The sequence below is a fragment of the Gallinula chloropus genome (genome assembly GCF_964237585.1).
Source record: "Gallinula chloropus genome assembly, contig: HAP1_SCAFFOLD_143, whole genome shotgun sequence".
Taxonomy (NCBI): domain Eukaryota; kingdom Metazoa; phylum Chordata; class Aves; order Gruiformes; family Rallidae; genus Gallinula; species Gallinula chloropus.
The window spans coordinates 182,364-197,360 of record NW_028168343.1 but is presented as its reverse complement, the minus strand read 5'-3'; the positions used below and the strand labels follow the sequence as shown (position 1 = coordinate 197,360).

At 40.5% G+C, this 14,997-nt stretch overlaps 1 protein-coding gene across 1 annotated transcript in view; it reads right to left on the bottom strand.

Annotated features, from left to right (window-relative positions):
* LOC311204601 (nischarin-like) overlaps window positions 1–3,128 on the bottom strand; it is a gene marked incomplete at both ends in the record, with an annotated part of 89,172 nt that extends 86,044 nt beyond the window's left edge. Inside the window, 1 exon segment of the mRNA XM_084281005.1 lies at window positions 3,018–3,128. Within this exon segment, the coding sequence (XP_084137131.1) occupies window positions 3,018–3,128 (111 nt within the window).
* Window positions 3,129–14,997: the final 11,869 nt, after the last annotated feature.

Sequence of the window (14,997 nt, the reverse complement as noted above, 5' to 3'; positions counted from 1 at the left end):
GCAGTTGGAACACTTGACATAAGTTACTGGGATCAGGATCTCCGCCTGGTTCACACAGGCTTGCTTTTTTCTGGATCCATGGCATCTGTAATGACACAGCCAGATCTCCTTTCCCCAAATTACTACCTGTAATTTAATTTTTTACTAACACTTGACATTGACTTTTTTTCTTTTCATCTTTTCTTTTTTTTTTTTTAAACCTCCTTTTAAACCTCCTGCATATTTCACATTGGAGGTACCAAGCTGTTCTGTGGCAGACATAAACAACTCAAAACATACAGAGCTTTGTTTAATTGATCAGCTGGAGAGATGTCCTTCTCTCCCCCTTTTTGTTTGTGAAGCAAAAACACTTGAGAGTTTGATTCATACGTTCCACCATGGCCTGACCTGCAGGCCAATGTGGTGTCCCTGTAACATAGGTAATGTCCCACAATTGGAAAGAGGTTTGTATTGTTTGTGCTGTATATCCTGGGCTGTTGTCCATTTTGATTTCACGGGGTACATGGCATTGGACACGGTTACCAGATTCCCGCGTTTGTGCCGTCCAAAACCTCCCGTGTGCCTGTGCCACAAGGTTTCAGGCCAGGGGCAAGGCCGCTGGGGAATTGCTGACAGTCCAGGTGACTGTGCAACCCCTTTCGCCTCAGTAAACAAAGAAGTGGTATTGTAGCTAAAGCACCTTAGCAGACTGATGAAACAATTCAGGCAACTTTTGAACATCCAAATATTTTCACACTGGCTTCCTTGGAATTTTCCCTGGAACCCCTTGCTTCTCAAATGCAGTTCACTCATCAATCAAACTTCCAACGTCTAAGTCTTTTCCCGCAATCAGTATTTCAACCAAGTAATGATACTGTGGTGAATGGGTTAATATTTTGTTCATTGAAACAAGGTATGAATGACAGGAAACCACTTAGCTTCTAATATTAGTTCTAATATCAGGGAGGTTGCTGACTTATATCTCGAAACCCGTCACAACATCTGCTGACACATTTCGAAATCGGTCACCACATCTTATTTTGTAAAAATAACTGTGAGGATCTATGGACCAGAGTATTTTTTATTAAGGCTTATGCTAAGCTTAATATGAAATCACTTATGCCAGCAGCTACCAAAAATGTGCAATTGCTTATGCAAGCTACCAGACACCGCTTGTCCAGGATAAGATAACCACAATTGCTTGCACAAACTAAACCAGATACCGCTTGTGCAAGATAACCGCCAGATGTCCAGGAACCACAGATAGGACAAAGGAGGAAGACTTCTTACTCCGGCCTCAAAGACCACCAAGAGGCAGAAAACGACCCCCTAACAACAACTGAAGCATGCGCAGAGTACCTCCACTACTTCATGAACACGGAAGTAAAAAATATATAAAAAGGGACTGTTTGAACTGATCAGCACGGCAGTTGGCGGAGCGCAGACTCTCCTGCCGTCCAGCGCTGTCTTTGCTCATATTCTACTTGCTATAATTAATAAAATTCTAATTGGATTATGATCCATTGTAGTCTCAATTTATAACACTTTCCTTCTAGGCAGAGGCCCCATGCTTCTCCTCGCAGGGTTGCAGATGCCGTCTGATAGAATTCTGTGCACTGTTAGGAGCTGTTGCTATTTTGGTTTTGGTTTTGGTTTTGGTGGTGGCTGGTTTCTATTGTTGTTACAGCTCTGTACACCAATAAAGTTTAGTTTGGTTCAGTTAATCAAGAGTTTCTATATATAAATTCTTCTACAGAAAATACAATAACCCTTTTCAATTTGCAAAAGCAACATTTCCCAGCATTTTCCACAGTGCTACAAACTCTGACCAAAGCTGTGCCTACTTAGTTAGGTCACACGCTCTTGCAGGAATGTATAATAAATTACTGTTTCACTAATGTTTCTACCTCAAGTCCTTTCTTTAGGACCATTGGCATTTCTAACACACTGAAATGGAACAGTGAGTTGGAAATGCTGAATGACTGCAGCCATGGGGGTGCCAGAAAACCTGCCATCCAACTGCTTTAGGTGAGTCGGCCCTGGCCATGGGGTCTCCAGCCCTGGCCATGGGGTCTCCGGCCCTGGCCATGGGGTCTCCGACCCTGGCCATGGGGACTCCAGCCCTGGCCATGGGGTCTCTGGCCCTGGCCATGGGGTCTCCAGCCCTGGCCATGGGGTCTCCGGCAGAGCCAGCACTTGACAGCAGTCCAGTGACCGCATTAGGCTTCGTGCCACCACCCCCACTCACTGAAACTTCAAAGCAATATTTAAGGGCAACTTTCCCTCCCTGGAGATTCCTGGCTCCGTGTTACGCTGCAGCCAGCGACAGGTATCTGCAGCCTCAAAGCTCTGCTGCATTTAACAGCCTCGAGGTGAACTTCTGCTCTTGGACTGCAGCATGTTTAGATGCTCCAGCTGGTACAATTGCTTCCCTAGTGTGATATATGTCCATCTGATTCGTGTTAATATGGAATCGTGTTGGGGGTGCATCATGACCTACCCTTGTATGGCCAGGGGCCTGGGAGGGACAGTTTAAGATTCTTGCATGTGCTGAATGAAGGATGTTGAAGCAGCAACAAACTAGATAAAGGATGTGCAAAGCTTTGCCTAAAGGACCACAGTGTTAGCACATTGTGTGCATTGTGATACCTGAGGAGAAACAACTTGTCTCTGAGGAGGAGGTGATGAAGAGGAACAGAAGAATAGGAAGGCTCCTGAAATCTGCCTCAAGTCTGCAGAACCAGCTGCCTGACTTTGTTAGCAAGACAAAAGCTAAAGCTGCCCTAAAGGATGCCTGGTGGGGGTGTCCTGGCGGGCGCTCCAGCCTGTCAGTGGGGCCTGCGGGCGGTGCTGGCCCTGGAAGAGATCTAAGCCAGGGGCTGGGGCTGTACGGGGTGCGGCCTGGCGGAGCGGAGCCTGGCGGAGCGGAGCCTCCCGCAGCACCCGGCGCTGCGCCTGCAGCCCGGTGCCGTCTGCTCGCCTTTGTTCGTTTAATAAATCGTTCCGTTTGTTTCTAATCCTGTTTGGGACCGAGTCACTTGTAACAACTGGGGGCTCGTCCGGGATGGCTCTAGTACTGAACGCTGAGGTGATCTAGGAGGGGCGCCGCGCCATTCGGTGGCTCCTGCTCGGGTCGGGACTAACGCCATCCTGAACCTGAGAATCGGATTTTTACGAGCTCCCTTGCCGGCTGCAGCAGGTTTTTGTGCCCGGAATTGTGCGCGCAGAGACCCAAAGGAGACGCCAGTCGTGCAGCGTGAGGCGGGTTCCGTTCGGCTGCCCGAGCGAGGCCGGCAGGAGCCGTGTCCGTCGGCCCGGCCCGTCGGGTTGGGGCCGAGTGAAGACGACAGAGTCGTAAGTATTTTGCGTGTAGCGTCGGGTTGGGTGGGATTCGGTTGCCTGTGTGTGTGAGAGTGCGACTGAGACGGAACGTGGTTCCGAAGCGAGTGCGGAGGTTCTTCTGACCGCGGCTCCGATCTCCCGCCAGCGACTCGTCAGGGAAGGGCCAAAGCGAGTCCTATAGGACTCGGGGGGGTGACAGGTCCCCAGCCCCCTGCAAGACACTCTTACGGGTAACCGAGGGCTGTAGGAATTGCTGGAGTGAAATTCCGAGGTGGGTCAGACGACAGACCCCGGGACCAGAAGAAAAGGGAGGAAATTACCCAACGTCCATTAGAAATGCTGATTAAAAATTGGAATGATCGGGGCCCTAGAGAAGGAAAAAGTAAATGAAACTGAGTTCAGTGTTGTGTGTGGGATGGCCAGAGGGGCTTGTGAGGCTGCCTGTCCTTTGGCCTGGTTTTGGCTCCTTTGAAACCCCCAGCTGGACAAACAGGCGTGTAAATTCACAAAGGCCTTTTAGTCAGGAGGAGAGGGATTGTGCAGTCAGGACTTGACGTCCTTTTCCAGCTTCAATGTTTGCACTAAAAGCAGGAGAAGGGCTTGAAGATCCGTGGGAGCCGTTGCCAAGCCCGGCGGCGGCTGCCCCTCCGGGAGTCGTGGCATTTCCAGCGGTACCAGCGCTGCCCCTGCGCCTCCACCATCAGCAGCACCGGCACTAGACCGACCTCCGGCTGCAGGTGTAAGAAGTGGGGACCCTGTTAGATGATCCCCTCCGAGTAGCCGAAAAACTGGACCAATTCCTAGGCCCTAATACTTCTACCTGGGAAGAAATACAGTCCATTTTAGGGATTTTGTTCACTGCTGAGGAGAAGGGAATGATTAGACAAGCTGGACCGAGAATTTGGGAAAGACAGAATCAGGCAGGACCCCCGGGAGGCCAAAAATGGACAATTTGCAGCTAAATCCGGGGGCTGGGGGAACATAAGAAGAAAGTTAGAGAAGCTGGAGGACTGGCAAGAAGGGAAATACTATTCAAAAGAGGTGCTGGTAGCAGGGCTGGAGCCTCCAAATTGTCAAACTGTTTTTTTCACACTAAGAAAACATTATCCCAACTTAGAGAGATGGAGACGGGATCCTGGCTTTGCTACAGGTGAATGCCTGCACCAGAGTGGCATGTTAAGAAGGTTAATTGTTCTACCTCACTGGGGAAACAGAAGGTTCTTGCTGCCTTTTAAAACTATGTATAGCAGCAATAAGAACAAAATTCTTCCTGAGCTGGATATTCCAGTGTTACCGAATGTTTTGTAACAGTGATAAATTGTACTTGTGACCTGACAATGAAAATATCTTTCTACAATCTAAGATGCCACGTTACTCAAGGTGTTACAGTGTACAGCTGGCTGTCTTTCTTACCCAGGTGTGTGCAGATGAGCCCAGTAATACCGTATCCGTAGGGAGGCAACAGCAACGAGCTACATCTTCACAGCTTTGCAGGCGCTGGACATGCTGCTGGCTGTAGGGGAGGTGGTGTGACAGCCGGTCACGGGGAGTCTGTATAATCCAGGTCGCTGGGTCCTGAGTGGCAGCCCAAGGAAACTTGCTTGAAACATCTCGCACACCCTGGTGTCTTTATAAATCTTTTAATTGCATAACGTCCTTATGACTTTGTGGCTGTGGGGTTTTTTCTGTGCACTGTGGGCCTCTTTCCTGGGTTGCTCCCAGGACATTGTGGAGTCTGGTTTGATTTGTTATGAATGGGCTGGAAATAAAATCTTCCCGGCCACAATGCCATTTGTGTTGGGTTTAAAGAGGTTTGCTAGGGAGTTTGTTGGGAAAATGAATCTGGGCTTGATGATGCTTTGTTTCAGCTCTCTGTGCTTGGCCTCTTGTTCATTAGAGATGTGAATTTGTTCCTGGTTTAGTGCTTTGTCATGGTAAGGAAAGCCACCCCTAAGGTGGGACAACCTTTTGGATAGGAATGTTGTGGTTCAAAGTTCTGAAAGCTGACCCGAGGCTGCTGCATCAGCCAGGAGAGGGGATAACAGTTTGCTCAGTCGTTAACAGATCATTCTGAGCAAATGCCCCCTAACTCCTGAGAGGGATAGAACTCTTTGCAAGGGGAGATGGCTGAGCCTGCAACTGCAGCATGTGCCTGAGGAGCACTTCACTCGGAGGTTTCTTTACAATCAGGCTTCTAAACTGGTGTTAAGAGGAGTGAAGTGACTTTCTGCTGGCTGCCAGTAGCGCCTTTGATTCGGGAGATGCAGGTAGGTCAAAATTCTGCAATTTTGAAGCTTAATATGGGGATGTCTCTGTGTTTGGTGTTTGCTTTATTTTTGAGAAAGGGACATCTTCTGCTGTAAAGGCCAAAGGCATGTAAGCCAGATGTGTAATATTTTAGCAGAGTATAATGATAATTATGGGTCTGCACTTTTGACATGGCAAAAAAATCCATATAAAATAAGATGAGAACTCATGACTCAAGTTTGGTTTTTTTTTTAAAGTATGTTTGATATTGTTCAGGTATTTATCAAACCAGGAAATAAACCCACTGCTATAAAATGGTAAATTATGAGGTAAGGTTTTATTTTCTTTTCCTCTAACTTCATAATCAAGTATAAACAACATAATTAGGGCCCCCATAACACTATTTCATGAGGGGCAGATATGAAGAACACCCAAGAATGAGTAAGGGATCAATCAGAATGCTATTACAATATTGTTTGCATTTTCAGATAGGTTCTTTGGATACCCAAGTGAGAATTTATGAAATACTGCCTATTTGTATATTCCTTTATAGTTTATTTGAACATATAATAAATATGAACGTTGGTCTCCATGAAAAAGAATTAATTTTCCCTACCTTATTGTAGGTACTTAGTGAAAAAAATATGCCTCACCTATGTAGTCTTCTGTAAGGGAACAAATTCAAAGTCTTTATTGTGAAATACTCTAGTGGGAGAACAGCAAATTATGGTCATGAAAAGATCATTATAAAGAACTTGTCTATTTTGCTGAGATACCAAATTTATTGATACTTCCATGATCTGCAATAAAGCACAAGATTGTTGGAAAAGGTGAACAGTGGCCTTAGTCAGGACATGATGTGAGGCAGAGCTGATTTATTGGAGCATTCAGGGTCCAGGATTTTAATTCTGGACTAGGTGTTTCCTTTGGAAGCATAGCTTCTTTCCTCTACTGTTTTTTCTGTAGCACATAACACAAAGCAGTCTTCTAATTGTCATGAACATTGATAATGAGTGGTATTTACATTCATATATCAAAGGATCAGTTACTGGAAATCCCAAATACTAGTTTAATGATGATTCTGATTTCAGTCAATATGTTACTAGAAAACTGAATGGACATTTTATTTTTAAATATCTGAAAATGGTTTTCCTAAATTGCTAATAAATGCAGTATTTAAATATTTTGGTTAAACTCAATTAATATTGCAGAAGAGAGAATGGTAAAATACACAAAACTTTTATAGGACTTTGGAGTTTAAGTTCTGGTTTTAAAAGTGTTTTTAAAATGTAGAAGCTTGAATTCTGTTTACTTTCAACATTTAGACTCATAAACTTCATGTATACTCTTGAAATGTCTAAGAATTGAATAATAAAAAAGACAAACAATAAAAAAAACCCTACTTTGCCAGATGAAATATACTTCTTGGTTTTATTCCTGTTCTCCCACAGTTAAAAAAAAATCCCAAAGTTAAAAAGTAATCCCAGAATTACTGACTATGAAAACAAATAAATTGTCATCATATTTGTCTTGTTATATGAATAGAAAAGGCAAGACATAAGAGAAAGGCAAGATAAAAAGCCACTATGGAAATAAAATAGTTTATGTTGCTTGTGTTATGCATCTATTCTTTTTTCCTCGTAATCCTGTCTTCTTTTCTTAAAAAAAAAAGAGTATATGCTATTTTTCATGCAAATTATGGTGAAGTGAGACCTTGTGATTTGAAGAAACATAGGTCATTGCACTTATTTTGAGCTGGGTAGTTATATTATGGTGCCAAAAAAAGCTAAAAATAAGTGACATACAGATTGACCTCAAACACTGTTTCTGCTGGTTTGTAGTTAATGATGTATAACTTACAGACATGGGATCAAACAGCTGGAACAGAGTCAGAAGGAAGAAGAAACAGCTTTCAAGTACTTCACTTCCATCGGAATCATAGAACGTGTGAGGTTGGAAGGGTCATTTAAAGGTCATCTAGTCCAGTCCCCCTGCAGTAGGCAGGGACACCTTTAACTGGATTGGATTGCTCAGAGCTTCATCAAGCCTGACCTTGAAGTCTCCAGGGATGAGGCCTCCACTAACTCTCTGGGAAACCTGTTTTAGTGTCTCATCACCCTCCTAATAAAGAACTTATAATGTCCAACCTAAACCTACCCTGCTCTAGTTTAAAACCATTGCCCCTGTTGCTACATGCCCTTATAAACAGTTCATCCCCAGCTTTCCTGCAGGTCCCCTTCAGGTACTGGACGGCTGCCATAAGGTCTTCCCAGAGCTTTCTTTTCTCCATTGTAGAAACCCACTAGGTTGGTCAAGCAGGGCTTGTCCTTGGTGAAGCCACCCTGGCTGTCTTGAATTGCCTCCCTGTCCTCCATGTGCCTTAGCATAGCTTCTAGAAGAATCTATTCCATAATCTTCCCAGGCACAGAGGTGAGGCTGACAGGGCAATAGTTCCCGGGATTGTCCTTTGTACCCTTTTAAAAACCTGGCTGTAATTATTCCCTTCTTCCAGTCATGAGGGACTTCACCTGACTGCCATGACTTTTCAAGTATCATGGAGGGTGGCTTGGCAACTACATCAGCCAATTCCTTTGGGATTCCTGGGTGCATCTCATCATGTCCTATGCACTTGGGGATACTCACGTTTCAAGGTCACGAACCTTGTCTTCACTTACAGTGTGACGGACTTTGTCCCCCAAGTTCCCATCTTGCATTCAAGAAAAGGCACTATACATTTAAACAGTGTTCCCAACACAAACCAGTACCTCTGCACAGCACTGCAGACAACCATGGGAAGACAGATCAATTCAGGTGCTCTGAATGCCTCTGCAGTACTTCTACTGTACAGCATGTTACTGCTTATTTTGGTGGCATTCCTCTGATTTTGTTAACTGCAGATAAATTGCAGAAAGATGCAGGGAATGAAATCATAGATATCTAGAAAGACATATTTCTATAGACATCAAAATGATGTGCTGGGTGCAAGGGAATAAAATTAGGCTAAAAATAGTGTGCCATATGAAAAGAGTTTTCATTTTAAAAAATTGGAAGTTTGATAACAGGAAAATGTTCTAATTTTTATTTCACGAACTGCTTCTTTTCCCCAAAACTCACAACACAAAAAAGAAGCAATTTCAAGCGAAATATTCCAGAAGTATCTTTGAAATTACTATTATGACATTTCCCTTAATACGGAAAAAACCTCAAAATTCAGCAATTTTGCAATTATATTAGTTTAAAATATAGCAAAAGTTGTCTTTCTATTCCACCTAAGAATGATTTCTAGTAACATCAGCAAACGCACTATTTGTCTAGCCTTACTTAGGGTTAATTTTTTGAGCTGAAGGCAAAGAATTTAATCTCTTTTGCTTGCAACTCACATTAGGAATATTACTTCTGAATTCCACAGGGTTGTTCTATATGTGGACATCAGTGAATGCTTGGCAATGGTAACGAGGTATGAGGAACTGTGAGTCAGCTGGGAGTAACCCAATCTAAAAATTAGTTTCTATGTGAAAATGTCGAGAAGATAATTAAGTTTTCAACATTCATAAATGTAATCATGCTGATCTCTTATGTCCTGTTTATGTTGCCAGTTATTTGAGAGGTATTTTCATTCCTCTAAATATTGCAAATCATGATAAAATGCTTCTTGTGGGAAACAAAGCAATCCTTTCAAAGAAGATATTAAGCAGCTCAGCCGGCAATGCAACACGTAGCAAACCACTACTGGGTCGTATACAGGCAATGATACAGAATGACCTCATGGGATAAGACCACGGGTATTTCTGGGAGGCCTGTGATTTAGGATTTGACAGGCACAGGCTATGCTGCTTGCTGACTTTGACATTACTTTTACGGCATGTTGTGCCAGAACAGCTGCAATGCTGATGAACTTGTCTGAACATGAAAACAGATACCACTTACACTATTATGCTAATTTATGGTGACTGTTTTTTAATTTTCTTATCTATGGGATGAAGAAAGAATATTCTATCAAGAGCCCTAGCTGATTATCCACAACAACTCATGAGTATTGCTTACTAGACAAACCCACAACACTCAGTCAAGTGGTAACCTATCAGCTGGGAGAAAAAAATACTCATTTTGTGTGAAATATTAATTTTCTCTTTGCTATTCTACTTGTCTTCTATCCTCCTTCTTATGCTAGTTGCCTTAAGAGTAGATCACCATTCCAAACTGTTACCATACCTTATCTTTTTCTAGACAGAACACTCACATTTCATAGGCCTAATACTGCTTTTATAAGCCTAGAGATTGCGTTCAGGCTCACAAAATGTGTACTCGCCTCTGAGCTTCCATTATATACTTGCTAAAAGTCTTTAACCATGCTGTATAGCCGTAATTAAATCCTGATGTGTTTAAAGGTCCCAGTAGCACAATCTAACCTTTCTATTGCCTCCTCTGCTTAATTTAGGGATAGTTTCTGTCCTTAAACTGATTTCACAATGATGAAATAGCACAAAAGCTCTTGTACTTTGAAAGAAAAAAATCACCACAATAAACTGCAGTTTCATGCTCATTTATTCTAAACTTAAATGTTCCCATTATGAGCAAAATGACACAAGAAGACACATGAATGTGCAAAAATATGGTTTATATCACGTGAGTCTCCTTTTTATTTTAATTTTATTATAATGTCTATCATTTCATGTCTATAGTCACTGCCTCTTGTGCAAAACTGCATGTATGCGAGTGAGTAAAAAATTACAATGCTTTAAAATAAAACAAGAAAACTGATTTTGCCAAAGGATTTGTAGGTATGAATCATGTGAGCAGCTCTAAACCTCCATCACCGGCAAGCAATACCTATCCTGACTGGAATGATACTTATAGTTCACCAACACACACAGATTTTTGTATTCTAATCAATGAGACTTACTGGACATGAAAGATAATGACACTAATAATCATTAATAATATAAATTCTGACTGTAGCCAGTGAGAGGACAGTGACAGACATCCCAAAAAGCCTGATTCAGTGTCCATGTATCTACTTCTGGAGCACTAGTATGGTTCAGCTGTAGTGATCAGTTCATGGTAGCATTAGGGAGCACTGAGGATATTAAGCCCTGACAATAATAGGGAATCATGAAGCTGACAGAAGCTACAGAATGCTTTACATATATGTTTTGCCCATTCCTAAAAAAAACCAAACAAAAAATCCCCCAACCAACCAACCACACAAGAAGAAACTGTGTCTGGGTAACATGATGTGATTCAAGTAACTTCTGCATACCTCAGAAGTGATGATGTGCCATAGGAACAGAGCTCAAGTATCATTCCCCTGCTACTGATCTTTTCATCCAATAAACCCAGGAAAAGAAAAAAGGTTTCTTTATAACCTGAAAGAAAACAAATGCTTTTATTGTTATTAACTGTAGTTGGTCATATTGTCTTTGGGTGATGGCTCTGACTCTCAGTAAGATGTGCTTGAGTGTCCATAGAGGCTCTTTTTGCACAAAATGGAATTGAAATGCACTGCCGTGATGAATTGAAAATATTAGAGACTAGCAAGAGTACTGATTAAAGAATAATGAACAAAATTCCAGAAAAGGGTCCAAAGGACAGATACATCCAGCTGTAATATTAAACCAAGCTATCTTTCACTGCTACCACATGCCAGAGGTGTGGAATAGGTAAAATTATGTAGTGAGGGAGTGATGACAGGTCTGTATCCATACATCATTGCTATTGAATTGCATATGTGCACCTTTTATTTATTTAGGTATTTTTGCTATTACTCTTGGATGTGTTTCAGCAAGTTAGAATTTCTAATTGACCTATTGGAAACACTCTAAAAAGAAAAAAAATAAAAAGAAAAAATCTTTTCTGAGAATATTACTGATTTCTTTTGGTTTTCATATAAGAAACAAAAAAATGCTGTCTTTTGGAATTATAATGCAGTAGGGATAATAAAAGAAATCTGTAGCTTAGTCTACTAAGACTCAAAGTGTTACCCTCCTTATTTTATTTGGTTTGTTAGTTCAATGTGACATTAATTTAGAAGATTATGCAACTTTAATATTTTTACACATCTCTTTTTTCAGTCACTGTTAAAGACATTGAGTCAGCATTTCTGTTTTCAGTTCTGTTATTCAAGGATCAAAATGGCAAAAAAAAAATGAAATAAAATACCCCAAAGTCCATAATTTTAAACAATAAATAGTGGTAAAAAAAACCCCAAACCCAACAGTACCAATATCTCAATAATGGATTGAGGAAGATATTGGTACAGTAGACATTTTTCCTGTCTGACAGACAAAAAATTTCATCATGATCATTTGGTGGTGGGAGGACCTATGTTCTCAAAAGTCCTAAATTAGTTAATTGCCAAATGTTTCTGACTTCCCAAGATCATAATTTTCCCATGTTTTCCCATTTCAATTCTTATTCAGCTGTTAATATTTGTCAATGGGAAGTGATGTTATGTGGTTTGAAAGAGACTTGCAGGTGCCATGAATAAAATTTGGGTCATCCAGATGATTGACATTTCCCCTTTCAATGGTTTTGATCTCTGGTAAAAGCATCCTGAGTTTAGCAACACAAGTCAGCTTTTATCCTGGAAACTAACAGCCACTGCAGTTCTTAGTAAGACATCTTGAGTACAGGGCTTTACTATATGCATGTGGCTTCCAAAAGGGATCTTGCATACATCTGGCTGAGTAGAGGCTTGGTGTTTGTGACTAGGCATTCTAGACTCCAGTAGAGTTAGATCATGGTACCTTGGTACAACAAGGTGCTTTGAGTAAAAGGATAAGATCACTTTATCTGACAAATAGGAAAATATTTTCATTAGGCTTTGAAATTGCTGATGTTGAATCTTATCATGGTTCTCTTTCAATTCTCTCTTTCTGAAGTTACTCTGCTCTTACACAAGTTCTTCATGTTTCCGAATTGTTTATCAAGATGAGAACCATCCCCCAGAACCATATTATGACCTTTAACATATACAGAAATTTACCATTTATCACAGGTTTTGTTTTCCCTCCCTTAGTCAATTTTTTCATGAGATTGTGTCGTGGAATTCTCACAAAGGCCTCAATTAGTTTAAATGGAAAAAAAAAATAAATTGCTTCCATGAAATAGATTTTGAGCACAGAAACAGTCACAGTCCTCCTGTTAGAGATCCTCCTACTATATTGTCAGATTTTTACAGGCAGAGGGAAGCCGCAGAAATACCCCTCCTGAAAAACAAGTTGCACAGGTATGACTAAGGAGCACTCAGTAATTGTATAAAGAAGGCTTTTGTTTTTTAAAATACAGTAATTGCCCATTCACGGGTGATGATTAGTCAGGAGAGACAGGTGCTGGGGAATTAGAGGAGATGCATGACTTTTGAGGCATGACAACTGTATGGAGGGACTAAGATCTCTAATATCTTAAAAAACCACTAAGTACTAGTCAGTGTTCTTGACTTATAGAAAATACATTTTAGGACCTTTACCAAAAAAACCCCATATATCTTTTCTTTACAATCCTGTAAAAACAAAAAATCTGTAACTGTGGGTGCATGGTGATTTTATCTTGAAGTCTTTCAACGGATGAAGAAAGAATTACAAGTACAATTAAAATAAACATTACTATCAGAAAAACTATGATATTTTAGGAAAAACTAAAATTTCCTAGAACCTCTTACAATTACAATATGGTCAGCTGATACAATCCACAAAACATTTCATTTTCATCTACACTCAAATATTTTCGATAATGCCCTGTGATTAAAATGATAAAAAACACCCCCAGACAGTCTGAAGACTATCTGAGTGACAGCAGGTCAAGTCAGGTGGCCACAGTCAGAAGCAACATGGCAAAGACAGATTATGAAACAGTAAAGAAATCTTGACTCCAATATAATTTAAGTTAACTTTTTGGAGGTCTCATGGTTGTTTGTATATTTTATCTTATAAATTTGAGGCATGAAGTTCAAAGTCATTTATATAATATTGAGGCCTGAGTTGAATATTGGATATTAGCGGAATTATATGGTTAATAAAACCCTAAATACTATGTGGTCTTCTAACCAAAACATCAAATAAGGTCTTGCTCATTATTTTATTTTCAAATTAGTGAAAACATTTCCTTCATTGCTGCCTACTGCAAGCAACACTGGGGTTTGTGTAATTTTTGTCCTTGCCATTGCTAGATTCAGGGACAAAGAAATACATTTTTTTATCTGGGGATAAAAAAATGGATAAAACCCAAAAAATATTTCAAAGTAATTACTCTGAGCTAATCAGATTTGATCTGTAATCTGGAATACTGTCTACTTGTCACAGATATTCTCCTCTCATTGAGCTAACTCTACCACAGTGAAAAAGTTATGAAAACTAGGTTAACACTAAGGACAAAATGGCTTCAACCCTGAATGGCGGCTGAACTTTCAGCCATACATCAGATTGGATACTATCAGCAAAATAATTATTTAATTAAAAGAATTTGTGTAGCTTTTAACAGCAACTGAAAACCCCAAGTTTCACACTGCCTGAAATAAAGGCAACAAAATAAAGTGCCTAGTTTCTAGTAAAGAGAGTATTCTGTCACTGACACAATGCATTTCAGTAACTTTTAGGGCTTAACCTTCACCCTATACTGTACCACAGCGTAGTGAAACACATAGATACAGAGAAATGTGGCTAGCTGAGAAAAAACAAACCCTTTTCCAGAAAACTAAGCTTTAAATAGCTTCTTACCCTAGAAGCTACAGAAATGCATGAATCAGACTAATATATGCATAATGGACTAAAATTCATGTGAATTCATTCTGCAGAGTTACATTGTGTGTACCTAAACAGTCTTTGAGACAGAAGTATCAATGTAATTTAAGGAAGTTTTCCATTTACTGTTTTGTTTTGCATTGTGAAGACTTCCTAGAAAGTTTAAACTGGATTTTTGTAACAGGGGTTTTTTATATTAAACTGAAGTAGAAGATGGAATCACGTAATGCACTCCAGCTGCAAACAGGCATTGGGTCTTTGGAACCAGGCTACAGGGAGTCTGAATTTAAACAAAATAAAATTTTATGTGTATTGTGTGAAGACCATACGTGTAAGTATGAATTTTAGGAACATCTTGAGAAACCTAAAAAAAGTTAGCGATACTGTCATATTAAGGTCTAATATTTGAACTAGTCTGAAGCCAAGTGTAACTACTGCATTCCCAATGTCATAAAACAATTTTTGAAGTTGATAGTTCACAAAATGTCAGATCTTGAGGTTTTTTATTAACCTATGAGTAAATGTTCTCTCCTGTATCCCTGCCCTATGTCATTGAGAGCAGAGGATTCCAGTTAGGGAAGGAATATGCCAAGGTGATGGCTTAATCAAATTATAATTATTTAAAAACTGCTCAGAAGCTTGAAATTGTAGGAAACATTTCTATGGAATTACTGAACATAATTCATATAAG